The sequence below is a fragment of the Microcaecilia unicolor genome, chromosome 4, assembly GCF_901765095.1.
Source record: "Microcaecilia unicolor chromosome 4, aMicUni1.1, whole genome shotgun sequence".
NCBI classification, from domain to species: domain Eukaryota; kingdom Metazoa; phylum Chordata; class Amphibia; order Gymnophiona; family Siphonopidae; genus Microcaecilia; species Microcaecilia unicolor.
Genome location: NC_044034.1, coordinates 331,087,203 through 331,105,029, shown reverse-complemented (window position 1 = coordinate 331,105,029; position 17,827 = coordinate 331,087,203). Strand labels below are relative to the sequence as shown.

The 17,827-nt window shown below is 43.3% G+C and overlaps 1 protein-coding gene across 3 annotated transcripts in view; it reads right to left on the bottom strand.

The window, feature by feature from the left end:
• XPO7 (exportin 7) overlaps positions 1 to 17,827 on the bottom strand; it is an 84,241-nt gene that overhangs the window by 24,783 nt on the left and 41,631 nt on the right. For 2 of the 3 annotated variants that reach the window (XM_030201976.1, XM_030201977.1), the window contains exons 7-16: positions 13,619 to 13,784; positions 11,720 to 11,793; positions 10,919 to 11,038; positions 10,203 to 10,349; positions 8,848 to 9,020; positions 8,351 to 8,544; positions 8,046 to 8,151; positions 7,650 to 7,785; positions 6,834 to 6,907; positions 6,338 to 6,418 (exon numbers count right to left, since the gene is read on the bottom strand). In XM_030201976.1, the coding sequence (XP_030057836.1) occupies positions 6,338 to 6,418; positions 6,834 to 6,907; positions 7,650 to 7,785; positions 8,046 to 8,151; positions 8,351 to 8,544; positions 8,848 to 9,020; positions 10,203 to 10,349; positions 10,919 to 11,038; positions 11,720 to 11,793; positions 13,619 to 13,784 (1,271 nt within the window). The remainder of the gene's footprint in view (positions 1 to 6,337; positions 6,419 to 6,833; positions 6,908 to 7,649; positions 7,786 to 8,045; positions 8,152 to 8,350; positions 8,545 to 8,847; positions 9,021 to 10,202; positions 10,350 to 10,918; positions 11,039 to 11,719; positions 11,794 to 13,618; positions 13,785 to 17,827) is intronic. The other variant, XM_030201978.1, reaches the window with a different exon arrangement.

The window sequence follows — 17,827 nt, the reverse complement described above, 5'->3', positions numbered from 1 at the left end:
GTACCTTTTCCAATTCTACTATATCTTTTTTGAGATACGGAGACCAGTACTGAACACAATACTCCAGGTGCGGTCGCACCATGGAGCGATACAACGGCATTATAACATCCGCACACCTGGACTCCATACCCTTCCTAATAACACCCAACATTCTATTTCGCTTTCCTAGCCGCAGCAGCACACTGAGCAGAAGGTTTCAGCGTATCATCGACGACGACACCCAGATCCCTTTCTTGATCCGTAACTCCTAACGCGGAACCTTGCAAGACGTAGCTATAATTCGGGTTCCTCTTACCCACATGCATCACTTTGCACTTGTCAACATTGAACTTCATCTGCCACTTGCACGCCCATTCTCCCAGTCTCGCAAGGTCCTCCTGTAATCGTTCACATTCCTCCTGCGACTTGACGACCCTGAATAATTTTGTGTCATCGGCGAATTTAATTACCTCACTAGTTATTCCCATCTCTAGGTCATTTATAAATACATTAAAAAGCAACGGACCCAGCACAGACCCCTGCGGGACCCCACTAACTACCCTCCTCCACTGAGAATACTGGCCACGCAATCCTACTCTCTGCTTCCTATCTTTCAACCAGTTCTTAATCCATAATAATACCCTACCTCCGATTCCATGACTCTGCAATTTCTTCAGGAGTCTTTCGTGCGGCACTTTGTCAAACGCCTTCTGAAAATCCAGATATACAATATCAACCGGCTCCCCATTGTCCACATGTTTGCTTACCCCCTCAACTCCATCTGACTCCAATCTGCCATGGCTTGGTCTTCTGGAATTCAACAATGGAAATTTCTTATCTTCTAATGCAAAGACATCCATTGCTAAATTTGTAGAGTTCTAGGAAATGATCCAGTTTGTCTCAATCATATTTTTTACTCCTCAGAGGTATGCTGATGACCGAAGCATATGTCAAAAGATGGTCCAGTTCAAGATCTTAAGTGCCTCCTTGCAAAGTATGTAATAACTAGTTCCTCCTAGTTTGTTTTATAAAGGTGGTTAATAAATTCCAATAAATTAAATAAAAAGCTTCAATACTTGGTTTTCCATGTGGATCGAGATTCTCTTTCCTGATATACATAGGTGTTGGCTCCAAGAGCACTTAAAATAGCTCTTAGTTCTACAAACTTGATACAAAATATAATTTTTCTCATTCTGGCCAAGCTTTTTTGGTGTGAAGGATAGAATATGAGCTCTCCATCATATTTTGATACATCCATGGTTAATACTACTCTGTACTGAGGCTGCTGGAATGGAAGATCTAGAATCAGGTTGCTGCATCAGCGAGGCTCACTTCTGTTTGATAAGATGAAGTTTGTGCCAACGTGTCCCACTGGAACTATAGTGTCCAATGAAGTTGATTAATGTGTAGACATGTATACAAAGTAACAAATGTCACTGCCATATAGCCAAGTAGAACCATTAGGGATGAATTTGAGAAGCATGTCTTGTTCATCTCTGGACAGAGCATTTGCTCGCAGGAGGAAAAGCATTTCCTGCTTGGGTATCTAACAGGGCTCCAACATACTGGAGTTGTAGTGATGGTCCTAACGACTAGCATTTGCAGAGACTATATAGCCTCTTTGGGAGATAAATGCTCATCAACAGCTGTCTAGGTAAAGAAAATGGCGGGCAGATAGTATTGCTAAGCACTTTGCAAAAACTTTCAGTGCTATTGTGAGTCTGAACAGAAGTATTCATAATGGGTGCTGCTTACTGTGAATTGGAGGGACTTTCAGCATAGAAGGTGGATCAGAATAATGCGTATACATTTCCTTGAGTTCTAGCAAGCTTGACCAGGAATTTGTTTAGACTTCTCAGGTTCAATACTGGCTTTAACCTCATCCCCATTTCTTTGGGCTTAAGAAATAATCTAATTTAGAGTAGAGGCTTTTGTTGAGTTTAGATTCTGGAACTGCTTCCACCATCTTCTCCCAAAGAAGGATTCTTCCTTCCTCCTGCAGACAAGCATGTTAAACAGGGCTCAGTTTACAGACATGAATTGGATAATTGATATCCCCGATTATATTTAATATCTGACTGCTAGGACTCATTGAAGATTTGGATTTTGCCTTTACTGGAAGGGATGCTGTAGTGGAATGAGTGCTTATGCTGCTTGTTAAAAACTTGAGGTGGTCTTAAGCTACATTGTGGACTTTTGACTTTAAGCTACCTTCTCTTTCTCTACTGGGGTCTGGAGGCTGTTACCACTACCTTTGCCTTTGAAATGAGTGGTAACTCCTCTTCCAGTAAAAGAATTGCCTTCTTCAGAGGAAGGGCTGTTTCACAGACTATAAGAATAGACATACTGGGTCAGGCCAATAGTCCATCTAGCCTAGTATCCTGTTTCCAACAGTGGCCAATCCAGGTCACAAGCATCTGGAAGAAACCCAAATAGCAGCAAGATTCCATGCTACCAATCCCAGGGCACGCAGTGGCCTCCCCATGTCTGTCTGAATAGCAGACTATGGACTTTTCCTCCAGGAAATTGTCCAAACCTTTTTTTAAACTTGATACGCTAACTGCTGTTACTACATCTTCCGGCAAAGCGTTCCAGAGCTTAACTATTCATTGAGTGAAAAGATATTTCCTTTCATTTGTTTTTAACGTATATCCATGTAACTTCATTGAATGTCCCCTACTCTTTGTACTTTTTGAAAAAGTTAAAAAAAAATTGATTCACTTCTACACCACTCAGGATTTTGTAGACCTCAATCATATCTCCCCTCAGCCATCTCTTTTCCATGCTGAAGAGCCCTAACCTTTTTAACCTTTCCTCATGAGAGGAGTTCCATCCCCTTTATCATTTTGGTCACTCTTCTTTGAGCCTTTTCTAATTCTACTATAGCTTTTTTGAGATATGGCAACCAGAACTGAATGCAGTACTCAAGGTAAGGTCGCGCCATAGAATGATACATAGGCATTATATTATTCTTGGTCTTATTTACCATCCCTTTCCTAATAATTCCTAGCATCCTGTTTGCTTTTTTGGGCACCACTGCACACTAGGCAGAAGATTTCAACGTATTGTCTATAACGACATCTAGATAATTTTCTTCGCTGCTGACCCCCAAGGTGGACCCTAGCTAGCATCAGTTAACCACAATTTGGATTATTCTTCCCAATGTGCATCACTCTGCATTTGTCTACATTAAATGTCATCTGCCATTTGGATGCTCAGTCTTCCAATTTACTGCAGTCTTCCTGCAATTTTTCACAGTTCATATATATTCTAACAACCTTGATTATGTGTTATCTGCAAATTTAATCACCTGCTGTCCAATTTCCATATAATGTATAAACATGTTAAACAGCACTGGCCCCTCTACAGATCCCTGTGGCACTTCATTATTCATCCTCCTCCATTGAGAGGAACGACCATTTAACTCTACCCCCTGTTTTCTGTCCAATAACCAATTCCTAATCCACAACAGAGAATTGCCTCCTATCCCATGACTCCTTAAATTTTCTCAGGAGTCTCTCATGAGGAACTTTGCCAAAGCTTTCTGAAAATCTAGATACATTACATCAACCCCACTCACCTTGTTCAACATAAGTTTATTCACACCTTCAAAGAAATGAAGCAAATCAGTAAGGCAAGACTTCCCTTGGCTAAATCCATGCTGACTCTGTCCCATTAAGTCATGTTTATCTCTGTGTTCTATAATTTTATTCTTTATAATAGTTTCCACTATTTTGCCCGGCTCTGACGTCAGGCTTATCGGTCTGGAACCCTTTTTACAAATCGGTGTTGGCCACCCTCCAATCTTCAAGTACTATGGACAATTTTAATGACAGGTTACAGATTACTAATGTTTGAGTTCTTTCAGTATTCTTGGTAGCATGCCATCTGGTACAGGTGATCTACTGCTCTTCAATGTGTCGATTTGGCTCAGTACGTCTTTCAGGTTCACTGAGATTTCTTTCAGTTCCCCTGCATCATTCCCCTAGTAGTGGATGTCAATTACTTCATTACAGCTAATGGAAGTGTCTAAAGGGTGAAGTGAGGTGATTTACAACATAACCAAACTGGGACAGACCAAACGTCCATCAAGCCCAGTATCCAACAGTGGCCAGTCCAGGTCACGAGTACCTGGCAGATCCCAAAAAAGTAAAAACTTTATGCTGCTTATCCTAGAAATAAGCAGTGGATTTTCCACAGTTCATCTTAGTAACGGCTTATGAACTCTTCTTTTAGGAAATTAGCCAAACCTGGTGCCAAGAGTGGCTGAAGGAGAGCATGTTTTAGCACATAGGCCCAGTGCATAAAAAGCATGAATTCAGGCAAGAAAAACTCTCCAGAGCCTCCAGTCCCTGCAGTCCCCTCAGCACAGGCCCCAAAGCAGCATTGGACACCCCTGCTAGAGCAGCAATATCAGCACCTCAGGAGCAGCAGCTGCCCGTGCTGACACAGCACAACAGGGGCCGAGATCACATCAGCGGCACTGAACAAATGGTATGCACGCCATTCAACTCACCACTGAAGATAGCGTGGTGCTCCAGTCACAGCGAGAACTCCCAGCAGTTAGACTGTCAGACATCAAACCCAGGCTCCTCAACAGAAGGCTGTTGCTCAGGTACAAACAGGGCTAACTTTTTTTTTTTTTTTTTTAAGCGGCTGAAAAGCTGGTCTAACTCTGCCTTTTTTTCTTTTTTTTTTTTGTGAGGAAGAAAAAGCTCAGCAGCCACAGATAGTCATGACACAAACTGGGAGAAGGGGTATATCGGGGTGAGGCAGGGACCCAAGCTACCAGGTATGCCCCCAAAGATGGAACCCTTGGCCAACCACCCTGTCTCAACTGGCTACCTATATTGCAAGCTCACAACAGAAGATGGTTCCTGACTTTCAGGTAATAGAAAATTCTAGACGGTTTCAAGACCTCCGATGTACCTGCTTTTGTAGTTTAATGACTCTTCATTGCTTTTATTGTTGTGGAATAGATAAAGATGGTTTTGCAGAAAGCAAGGAAATGGATTTTGGCATCTCAAGATCTCTTGGCATGAGAAACAATGCTTGGCTAGCAAAAATCATCTTGAAGAAACTCTTGTACTGGTCTCACTGGTCGGAGAGGAGACTGGCATGTCACAAAACAAGTTTTTCTTAAATTATAAGAAATGCTCCATGTTGATCCCAGGTGGAGCTGGGGTTTTTTGGTGGGCCACAAAAGAAGAACTCATCAGCTTCTGGGACCAAGATAAGCATTGTATATTATAAAACGTTTGGTGCAGAGAACATTGTTGTATGCCGATGGTGATAGCACCAACCCTAGAATTTGTGCCAATGAGCCAATCTGTGCTGTGGTTATAGATGGTAAGATTTGCTTTAAGGGTTCTTTCTGTACTATCATCTGTGCCACTGAATCTGATTTTACACTGAAGATCCCTACAGTCTTGTGGAATCTAACTTGCTTTGATGAATGCTCTCAATGGTGCAAATCATTTTGCTTCAAGGAAGATTCACTCCTAGGAGTGGGACAGCTTCTGCTTGCCTCATCAGCTGGTCGGGTACGGGCCTGCATCCCTGTTCAGTCACTCCTCTCTCCTCCTTTCTCCCAATATGGATGGTGTCAATGGCATGGTCTCCATTTTATAGGCCTTGAAGTCTCATTCTCTCAGTACACCTTTATGCAATGAGGATAATTTGGATAATCATGGCCTTGTCCCAGGCACTTATAAGCAAATGCTGTGCAAGCTGATCGACATCTTCCTTCCAACAAGGGCATTTTTAAACCTGCTGAGTCAACCACAGTGAACAGTTTGCTAGCTAAATTCAAACCAAATTTGGAATAGAAGGGAGCACAGAGTGGACCAGACAGTTGGGGGGGGGGGGGGGGGGGGGGGGGGGGGAGAAAAAATAGCAAAACAAAAGAAACACAAGAGCAGAACTACTTTTTTGACTAAAACATCTTTGAAGGGACTTTGAGTAGTGACTGTGTGAAAATTCCTGCAGATGTTGAGAAAGCCATTTAGATTTTTCTGAATGCTAAGGGAGTTGGTCTGTCAATACAGTCAGATTCTAATCACCCATGTGTGCATACAATTCATCCTGCTTGTTAAGGAGAAAGCAGAAAATGCAACTCTGACCATGCTTACACCAGAAGAATAGCAAATGCATGCTTGCTTTGGCGTGACAATTAGGTTTATAAGAAAATATCATTTTTGTTACGACACTGCAGTTTAGGAAGTGTTTGGTTCATTAGACTCCAAAATTCCTGCCACACGTAATAGCTAGATCCCTCTCATATGGTGTAAAGCAGTACTACAGGAAGACTGACCCAGTTCTGGGTCCCTGTACAGGTCATAAACTTGGCAAAGGATATCCAATAGACAGGTCATTCAGCAACTGTAGTGTCTTGGAGGTGATGGGTTCACATCGACCCCAGTACTTCAGGTTGGTGATGCTGGCAAGAGAAATGCATAAACTGCTGCTGAGTATTCACCACTTTCTACCCAAACAATAACAGTCCCCCCATATTTATCATGAATATATAAACTCCATGTCTAGGACAACAATCTAAGCCATACCTATTTTACCCACTGCATGCCACGAGATGTAGTTCTGCTTTTCTCAAGGAATACAATAAGGAAATCAGAACGCCCGCCCTCTCTCTGCATGCACTGGGGTAAAACCAGGACTGAGTCAGCTTGTTTTTCCTGGACCTGGGTATATTGTTATCTTGCCCATATTCTATCTCCCCCTCCTCAGGGGCACCATGTAGATAGAGTGCCCTCCCGAGCCCATCACTCTCTCCCCAGAGAGAACCTCATCGTTCCTTCCCCAGAGAGATTATGACAACAATCCATGCCCTTACGTACATTTTTCCTATGAAAACGCTTAGGACCATGGTCTCATCATTCAAGCCCAGAACCTCAGAAAGGCGACGATACAGCTGGAAAGAAAAAAAAAAGTATTGGGCATGTTATTATCTCAGGATAACTGTAGTCTGAAGCAGACATTGTTACAGATGCATTTTACTCAGAACTTCTTATTCCAATGAATGGAAACAAAGCTGCTGTAAAGGCAAAACAAGCATTTGCTTACTGTAGGAAGGTGTCGCCCCTGAAGCATATACATTATGACTCTCCCTTCATTCTCAGTGAGCTGATCACAGGTAAGTAAGGGAGGCTGACAGATCACTGACTTCATGGTCTAACACAAACCTTTACATAGAGTAGAATATAGAAAAAAAAACATCCACCACACTCCAGGTTTCAATATGTGCGCATAATCATGCAACCCTTGCTTTCAGAGATATAAGTGGGGATTTTCACTGCCCAGGTAGAACAATATCTGTTTCTCCGTTTCCTTCTTACTAGTCTGGCATCCTGATGCTCTGAATAGAGTAAAACAGCAGTATAAGCTATAATTCTGCTAAGCAATAGCATCTTACTACAGGGGACTGAACAAACGTCTGCCTATAAATTAAAGATTACAACAAGCTGTAAGAAAAAAAACACTACAAACTAAATTTATTGCCTCCTCATTGCATCCTGTTTTGTTGAATTTGCTTGCTGGGGCAAGGAGCCTCAATGTGGAGGAAGCAACACATAGCCTAGAGAATGCGGGCTGGCTTCTGAGAGAGGGGCCCACAATAGAGGCAGCGGACAGAAAGCCTCCAGAGAAAGGATTACCTTGGATGATTTCTGCACCTGGTCTCCAATGTAAATCTTGCGGAACTGTTCAAAGAAGCTCAGCATGGCAAGTTCCAGTTTTTCATTCCCTGCCTGGGCTAGACGAGAGTCCGTCAGGTTCATCAGCTGCAAAACTCTGAGGGGAAGAGAAACAACAAGTCCACCAGCAAGTACTGAGAGGAGGAGTTATAGGTCTGCAGGGAATGGGGTGCAGAGAAGGGGCATCATAAGATGCAGTGTGGGAATGGGACTGTTTGTTCTGGGTTTACTGGGGCAGGAGGCAGTGGCAAGAGACCCATATAGTGGGGATGAAGCGACATGATGTACAAAGGATAGAAGTGTTAAGGTTGGACAACGGCATAAAAATCCTCTGGCAACAGCCTCTTACGTCCTTACCGACAGACAAGTTCACCATCCATTGCGTCCTGCTCATCTGTGCTTGCAAATGAAACTCTGCCACCAATCACTGCTCCAATGATGTACACCAACCACGTCAAGCGACCTGCATGTATAGTGAGTTCATTAAACACAAGGATGCCACCTTACTAGACTCAAGATGCCAACAATCATAAATACCAAAAGCCTGACTAATTTCCATCAAACAGTTCTCCTATGGGATGCTCTAACACGCTCCTATTCTTATTTTGTGTGTGTGGTACAGGGTGGAGTGGGGGTGGTGGCAGTGTTTTCACTGTGCTCACCTTCTTGTACAGCAATGTCCATTGCACTAGAGCTGGCTGTCTGTAACAACTCCTGGTATGACTGGGCTGACTGATCAAAAAGCTGCACCAGGAGGGCACAAGTCTTCTCGTACTCACAGCGGCCAATGGTAGACAGCTGATCTAACTGTTGCTGGACCAAACCTGTGTCATCCAAGGGGTCTTCCAGGCCATCCCTACACAGAGTGGGAAATAATAGTCAAAACCATTCAAAACAAAAGCCAACTCTGATGTTTTTGTCCCCAATTCACCAGAGATGTCTATAGCACCACCACCCTCCCCCACTGCACTCCTCTGTGTCACCACCACTACATACGTTCTCTTGCTTATGCCAAATCAGGCACTAAAACAATCTACAGACCAATGAAGGCTAAGAGCAAACACTTTGCAGAGCTGGCCACATACTAAAATTTTTAAATCCACATTCCTGTTCTATAAACAGGATATATTTCACTCTAGCTGCCCCACCTCTCCCATACCTGAGAATGATGTGTACAGATTCTAGCCGGGATGTGATGTATGCTTTTGTGACTTCCGGTGTGTATGTTTCTAGCATGTGCGGCTCTGTAGCTTTCACATATGGTACGGAGGCTGCAAGCCGCTGCCAGAGACTCAGTAGGTAATGCACACTATTTGGGGCAAATTCCCAGTGCTGCAGGGAGGGAAATAATTAAAAACAAGAAAACAGTATACTATTTTCGGTGTGGTTCTTTTTCTTTGGCAAAGCAATGGTGTACACATGTAAAAATACCAAAATTAAACTAAAACAAATAAGAGCTGCCACATTGGGTCAGACCAAAAAGTCCATCTAGCCTAGTATCCTGTTTCTAACAGTGGCCAATCCAGGTTACAAGTACCTAGCAGAATCCCAGAAAGTAGTAAGATTCCATGCTACCTATCCCCAGGCATAAGCAGTGACTTTGCCCAAGTCTACCTTAATAACATTTTATGGACTTTACCTCCAGCAATTTATCAAAACCATTTTTTTTTAAACACAGTTATGCTAACTGCTTTTACCACATCCTGTGTCAATGCGTTTCATATATACATACACACACATATCTATCTATATCTATATATATATATATATATATATATATATAAGATATATGTTCATATTCTATGTTTTAAATGTATTATTATGCAAGAGTGTCCCCTAGTCTCTGTACTTTTTGAAAGAGTAAACAATTGATTCACAGTTACCTGTTGTACTCCACTCAAGATTTTATAGACCTCTATCATATCTCTCCTCAGCCATCTCTTCTACAAGTTGAAAAGCCCTAACCTATTTAGCCTTTCTTCCTATGAGAAGGAGTTTCATCCCCTTTATCGTTTTGGTCACCCTTCTCTGTACCCTAATTCCACTGTATCTATTTTAAGATGCAGCAACCAGAACTGCACACAATACATGATGGGTGGCCTCACCAGGGGTGGTCTGACCAACTAGCTAAATTATTTATTTATTGCATTTGTATCCCACATTCCCCCACCTATTTGCAGGCTCAATGTGGCTTACATAGATTTATTGACATTGTCATATCAGGATATCAGATACAGTTAGTAATGTGTAGCGATCAAGGAAGGGAAGGGGGAAGAAGGAAGGGCGTGATTAGGATAGTTGTATAAGGTGAGCTTTCATGATTAAGTGGGTTGGTGAGAACTATTCAATGGCTTCCAAATTCCTTATACATGCATCAACCCACAGGTATAGGAAAAACGTAGCAATCTGCAACTGCTGCTCCCACGCCTCAATACTGGGCTGTGCACCTACTGCTACCAAAAAGACATATAAGACCCCCCCCCCCCCCCCCCCCAAGGAGCTGAGGGCTGTTACCTGAAGGCTGGTCACTGTAAAGTTGGCTATCAATCTGATCACCTCAGGATAATTTTCCACCTTCACCAGTTCTCCTAGCTGGTAATTGCTTTTCAGCCGAGCCAGTAACCGGCAGAACTCATGATAGTTGTTTGGATCAGACAGACTCTAAAGAAAAGAAAATAAGTATTTCATTTGCCACAAACCTGGTACTAGGATCTCTATGGATGCCAGAGAGTCCTTAAAAATCAATGACAGCAGAAGTAGCCTTGTGGTTAGAGCAGCAGGCTGAGAACCATGGAAGCCAAGTTTGAAATCCATACTATTTCCACTTTGCAAGTCACTTCACCCTTCACTGCCTTCCCTATAAAAACTCTGGTTGTACGCCCTCTTGGGCCATGGCCCTACCAATTGTACCTGAATTACTGAGGCAATTCAATCCAAAAATCAGGCTACATAAGACAATTTGCCAGTAATGACATTTCTGCTATAAGACGTGCACAGGTGACCTATGGCATGCCTCTAGTTTCATAATACTGTGCAGGATGCTCCTGCAAGTCAAAGGACACTTGACAACTCAAATAATTGCATGCAGACACACTCCACAAAGACTTACTATGTTGTACAATATATTTGATCACTAATGTATATGTAGTTATATAGTAAACATCTTCACCCACTCAATATCCGTGATTAACTCTTTCCACACAATTTTTCTGGGCTTACAACATCCTCACCTGTGGGTTTTCCAGTATTCGTTTTACACCATCCACAAGATGCGACAAGAACTTAGCTCTCTCAGCATTGTTAAAAAGGGACCGGCGTACTGATGCTATCTGAACCAAGCACGATAAGACCTGGAAGGGACCACAGAGATAAAGGAACTAAGTTTGATTACACTTTTAATAAATTATTTTAAAGCTTCCCTGAGCAGTCTTTGTGGTTTTGAAGTACTTCCAAAGCATGTGATGTTCAATTGCACTTGCCCGGATCTACTCCTGAGCTAGATTTTAAAGAGCAAGAATTTTGATATTTTCAGACCAACAACCAAGCTACATTCAAAGCCACAGTTTTATTCTTAGTCCAGAAGGTTCAGTCACAGTTCACTATGGGTATCAAAGCTTTTCTGTGCATTTATTCTGTGCTACTATGATCAGCTGCAGTGAGCCATGTCAGCTTCTCAGTAATGCTCAGAAACACTGTAAATTAATCTGCTTCATTTACTTTTTGGCATCCGATAACATGATAGTACTACAAGTAGCAGGTCTCCCCCACCATCTCCCACAGTGGCTATAGAAATCAGTTTAAGACTCTCCATACACTTTCTCCCTGCTGCTAACAGCGAGGGAGAAGTCCATAATGCCATGTAAAGCTCTTTAGTAACGATTCTCAGAATCCATGTGGTCAATCACTGAGATCAACATGTCTGAAGAACGACAAGCACCAACTCTCACGAGTAACATGTCTTTTACAATATTAGAAAGGAGTTTGGGAATCCAGTTGTGTTATAGGACACTTACAACATACTCGAAACTCACCAGAGGTGAAAAGGAAGGAGGGATGGAATGATAGAGGTCAAAAAAAAGCTGCAGTGTTGAGGAATCCAGGAATGCTGAAAAAGGAAGAGAGACTTTAATACAGCCAACTCAGCATTATTTCACTGAAACCAGCAGCGCTGTATTAAACTTCCATATAACACTTCTAAACATAAACATTAAATTTCATTAAGCAAGAGGGACACACAATTACAGCACAGGATACACTCCCAACTCCTTACTTTAGATTTCTATTGCATGTATTTTATTTAAAGTTACAGATTAATTTGACTCAGTACCTTCTCCTTTCCTCATCATGTATGAAAAAATGAATGGAAACAAAGCCTGCTGAATGACAGAAACAAAACAGTGTTGGCCTACTACTGATAGATGTCGCCTCTGAAGCAGACAGACATCAGTGCCTTTGCCTGGGACCTGATTACATTACCTGCAGGGTACAGCTAAACCTCCATGCCCAGTAAGCTGACTACTGGTAATGAACACTGCAAATGAATCCTAAGGCTCCCATGAAATGTGTAGGACTCAACAAAATGCTCTCAGCAATTCCATTTCACACAAAGCACAACTGGGAGTGATATGAAGGCAGGATAGGTGGCTTAGGGGCAAAATTAGAGTGACAGAGAAAGGACTAGAACTTGAGGAATCTCATATTTTACCACTGTATTGACAAAGAGGTATGGTTGATGCCCACAGGCAGGAAGAGTAATTTATTTCAGTACATACACTACTGGGAAGGTGAGAGGTTTGGTTTCTTCAGAGTTTCCAGATTTATTTTATATAGCAGAATGGAGAAAAATCTGATCTTAGAGAACGTTTCATCTGCTTGGGCCAGTCCATGGCTAATGCAGAGGTCTTGCATTTGATTTCTAGGCCAGGTCTCCTGCTCCCCAGACTGGAAGGAGATGCTGCCGACAGGGAGAAGGGGATAAATCCAGGGTCGGTCTTAGGCAGGGATGATGGGGGCGGTCACACAGGGCCTCGCGCTCCTGGGGGCCACGCATCTCTGGCACGTCTCTCTCCTGTCTGGAAACACCTCCCTGCTCTGTACCTTAATATGCATACACATTTCATTAGATAGCATCAGCCAGTGATTTTCATATCATGTCAGCTGCTGAGCCCAGTTGCTGCGTCCCGCCCCCTTTTGATGTCACGTCCTGCTTCCGCAAGGGCGGGATGCATGAGTGAGGAGGCTCTGGGCTCACCAGCTGACGGGATATGAAAATTTCTGCCGCTGTCTGCCACTCTCTACTGAAACGTGATGGATGCATATCAAGGTATGGGGTGGCGTGAAGTGAGGTCTAAACCGCCTTTTAAACTGATAAATTATGGCTTATGGTGGTGGGCGCAGGGCCCACTGAACTGGCCTGCACAGAGCCCCACAATTGCTAAGACCCTGTCTCAGTCAGTATCCAATGCTGACACCAAGTAGCTGAATTTACAGCCCATGACTGCAGGGTTCTTTAAGAAGCCCTGACTGAACACTGTACCTGCAAGTGACTGCTAGATAAATTGGGAAGGGACATAGAACAGGAAAAAATCTCTTTCTACCTCTGAATAAACATTTATAACAGGCTACAGCCCAATGGAATACAAGGAAACTCTTGACTCCTCCCCCACCAAATCCCTCCAGAAATCTCCCAGGACTTCACCTATCTATTAAATGGAAAGCCTAAAGGTTCTCCTTGTAAGTATATTTCCTATGTTATCCGATGGTAATTCTGGAGGCCCAGCTATGAGAGCAGGAATGCAATCATCCCCAAATCAGCAGAAAGAAAACGTACATGTTGTTTACAGAACCCACCTGGCTTGGATCTCCAGTACCCTCATATTGATTCTCTATCTTTTCAGCATTTGTACATAATTTTCATCATCCATTACTACCTGATCTCCAGCTAGTGGGAATCTGCACAGTGCAGAGGTCATCCGAAGACTCGTCCGTAGAGGTGCCGATGAAGTCAAAATTGAGGCAGTTGTGTGTGAGTTTGAGGAGCTGCATAAGCAGGCCATGTTGAGACTCATCATTTAAATTCAGGGTCTTTCCTGAAGCCTGCAACAAAGGCAAGAAAAACAAAGATGGCATGAAATGAAAAAACACAAACTGGGGGTGGGGGTAGTATGGATGATCAGTAAGAAGTGTTGAAGGGTAATAGAGTAAATAGTAGCATTCTCAGTATGAGGAAGAAATGTCCTTTGATCCTCTTTCAAGTAAAAGTTATGAGGGCCCCTTTACATCTTCCCAAGTCCAGTACAAAATAAATCAAAGCATGGCTCCCCCTCCTCCACCATCACCAGCATTCCCTGTGGACAAGTGATTGCCCAGCTAGTGGTGTCATCCATGATGGTGCTGATTATGAAGTGCTCCTTTAAAGCCCAGAAAACTTTATACTTTCTAAGCATGTGCTTGCCTTCCTGTACAGTCCCCTCTGCTCCTCCTCTTACTTACACTATTCCTTTTGCCAGGTACTTGTGACCTAGATTGGCCACTGTTGGAAGCAGGATACTGGACTAGATGGACCATTGGTCTGACCTAGTACACCTATTCTTATGTTCTGCTCATGCCATTCAGACAGGACTTTGCATTCCTAGCCAGCTAATTTTGTTCAGTAGCAGATGTGTTTTCTTTTTCCTTCTCTTTTTTTTTTTTTTTAATCGAGGAACAGAGGAGAAAATAAAGACCTCTCTCCCCCTTTTCATTGTGATATCAGGTAAAAAGTACAGTTCCAAAAAATGCCCTCGATTTAGGTACACAATTTCTCTCCTACATCCAAAATCTGTGCATCTGCTGCCTAGGAATGGACCATGAGAAGTGAAACCGCACTCTATGTGCTAGGATGTCTTCTGCCACCCAGAATTGTATCAATGCCCTGAAGGACTCTCTCACTTCTATCAGCAAAAAAAAAAAAAAAAAAGGCTGCTAGATGACACACTGTAGATGCACAAACAAAAAACAGTCAGGTGGAAGAACACCTGACAATGATTCAATACAATCAGTATACTTTTTCAAGGATTTATTGGATCACAAAGACACGAAGTGGCTACATTTCAGCAAATGCCAGCATCAGGGGTATCTACAAAAACATAAGCGAGTATAGATGTGTATATAGATATATACAGAACATCAGTGACACACATAAAACATGCATGATGCTATAAAACTTCACTAATATAAAAAGAAAAACATGAACAAAGGCATACTTGTGTATTTTATAGTAAATTCTCTAGTCACATTGTTTTGACGTGATTTGTTTTAGCTAGAATGAAACCTAAAACATAGAAAAATGAAGGCAGATAAAGACCATATGGCCTAACCAGTCTGCCCGTCCATGTCATCTACTATTACTTCTTCTCCCCTAGAGTAGAATGCATTTATAGAAATATAGAAGTGATTTTTTAAAATATTACTTTTAAACATGTTATATTTTTCAAACATTTTTGAATATGAAAACCAATACCCCATTCAAAATAATGAAATATCCATAAAACAAACATTATGAACATTTATGTGCTATCCTAAGTGGCTAATGCTGTGCACTCTGCTATGTGGCTCCAGACTATAACCATCAGGCTGACTGCACAGCATTACTTACTTACTGCAGGGTAGCACATGAATGCTCCATAAAGCAAACATTATGATATTCAAAGCGATTTAACTGGGCAGGAGAGGCTTCTGCCCTGTTAAATTGCTTGGGTGGGGCTACCCGCTGATATTCAGTGGTAATTAACCAGTTAGGCCCTCATGATCAAAAGCAAACTCTGGCGCTAGAGGCTGTTAACGCCATACTAGTGCCAGAGTTTGCAGCCGACCCATGATCAGAGCCCTCGAGCGCCTGAAACAGCACACTCGAGGGCTCTCAGCGCAAGTAGCATGCAAATGCATGCTAAACAGGGCTTCTAGCGCAATTAGCTTGCAAATGCATGCTAATCGGCGCTTAACACATTCATCCCCAATGATCAGCGACCAGCGCGCCAAAGATTGGGTCACTGACCGCAGCAAAATCAACGCCAGCTCCGAGCTGGCGTTAGATTTTGCGGATCATTGGGGAGGAATGGTGAGCCCTGTCCAGCATGCAGTTGCATGCTGGCAGGCCCCCCTTCCCCCCCAAGGCAAACGTGAACGGGGGGGCTGGAAGAGGAGGGAGGCAGGCAGGCTGCGTCCCTCCTCCAACAAAAGGTAGGGGGGCCGGGAGGGGGGGGGGGTGTCACGACACCACGGGCCACCAGGGAATCTAAGGACAACGCTGGGGGGAGGATTTGGGGTGGGCTGGAGGATGGATCACAGTGGGAGATCCTTTGGCCGGAGGCAGCCAATCAACGATTTCTGGGGGTTTCGAGGGCTGGAGAACCACCAATCCTCCAGCCCCCCCCCCCCCCCCCCCCGTTGGTGGGTGGGAGGGTAGGACAGCGTTTTTTGGGAGTCGGCCACTTAAGGATTGGGTTCGGCGGGGTGGGGATGCTGGAGACCCACCGGACCTCCAGCCCCCCCTCCCCCCCCGGGTGGGAGGGTGGGAGACTGTTTGCGCGGCGGCCTCGTTGTTCGGCATGCTGTTTGACAGGTTTGGGCGTTTGACAGCCCAGACCTGTCAAACAAGTGCGGGAGGATTGTGCTGAGCACATGCTCGGCACAATTCTCCCACACTTTAAACATGATAATCAAAGATAATAGCGCTGCTTAGATTTGCATGCATTATCTTTGATCATCGATGCAGAAAAGCCCTGCGCTGTCCCGGCACTATTTTTAAGGTGCTGTTTGGAACAGCGCAGGGCTTTTGATCATCTGGGCCTTAGTGCTGCTGAATAATCAGCTCTAACCTCCAAAGAAATAGAGATTCTGAGGGCAGTCCAAGGGCTGAGTCACCAATTATGTTGTTAAGTGCCGATATTCAGCACTTAACTACTCGTCAACTGGATAAACTGGACTACATATAAAACTCAGTCCTATCTTTATCTGGTTTTGCTTAGATGGTTAAGGGATAAGGGACAGCTGGCTGCACAAACCCATCTAGTCAATGCAGGTGACCAGACATGGTCTATCATTGAACATCCGGGCATAATGTCAGCTGGCTGCTGGTGGCTGACTATTTAGCCCTTATTATTTTAAACAGGCTATCAAATTTTCATATTCAAAATTTTCATTTAAAATATAAAAGCATGCTTAAAAGTAATAGGGATTTTTAAAAATTTTAACGTCATTCTAGTTGGAAATATATAATAAGAAAAACAAGCTATGGTATATTTCTCCATTCACTATGAAAACCACTGGATCTTAGTCATCCCCCCTTCAGGCAGATTAACTTAGCTGTTACTCATTACTCGGGTCAGAAAACTAAGTGTAGACCTGGTTGGAAAGAAGCTTGCTGTGCTTAAATCGCAGCCTGAATGGCTGGATAAAAAGGGAAGTTTTCGCAGGTTCTCAGATCTTCTCCATGGTTGGTTCCCTCATCAAGATTAGGTCCAAGGAGAAAGAAAAATCACCATGCTCAAGGATCAAAGGAAGCTCTGCTCTCCATTAGAGTCAGACGAGTGAAGGCCAGTCCTTAAGGACAACGAGTGCACAGGCTCCCAATAAAGATCCAATTGTAGGCACTAGACACTAAGTGGACTGCAAATCTTGACTGAGAAATATCCAGTGGATCTCCTGACCTCCGCTTGCTATGCCACCAGGTAATCTAAAGTTGGAAGTTGAAAGGGAGCACAATTACTCTCCAAGCTCCCTCAAACTACTAAAATAAAAGAAAAGACTTGAGAGAGTCCTTCCAAATGAGAATGAAATCCTTGTTCTCAGGTAATCCTGTTAGATTAGATTACCAGCAAACGGAGATCCCTTTAAACTGACAGGACTTTCCTTTAAGAATTAGCAATGAAGGAAGGCAACCGGTCTGCTCTGGAAAAGATTCAGAGACTGGAGTTACTTCAGAAGGTTGCCCAAGAGGGCCGTTCTTCCCACATTTATATCCACAACCTGCACGTTTGCAAGGTACCGCTAAATGTCACTTTTGTTTTTTGACAAAAGGTAGTTAAGTCGGGTCCTGGCCCCCTCCAAAATGTGCCCAGAGTAACCCTCAGGTACTTGCGTCACACTACTATGCAAGC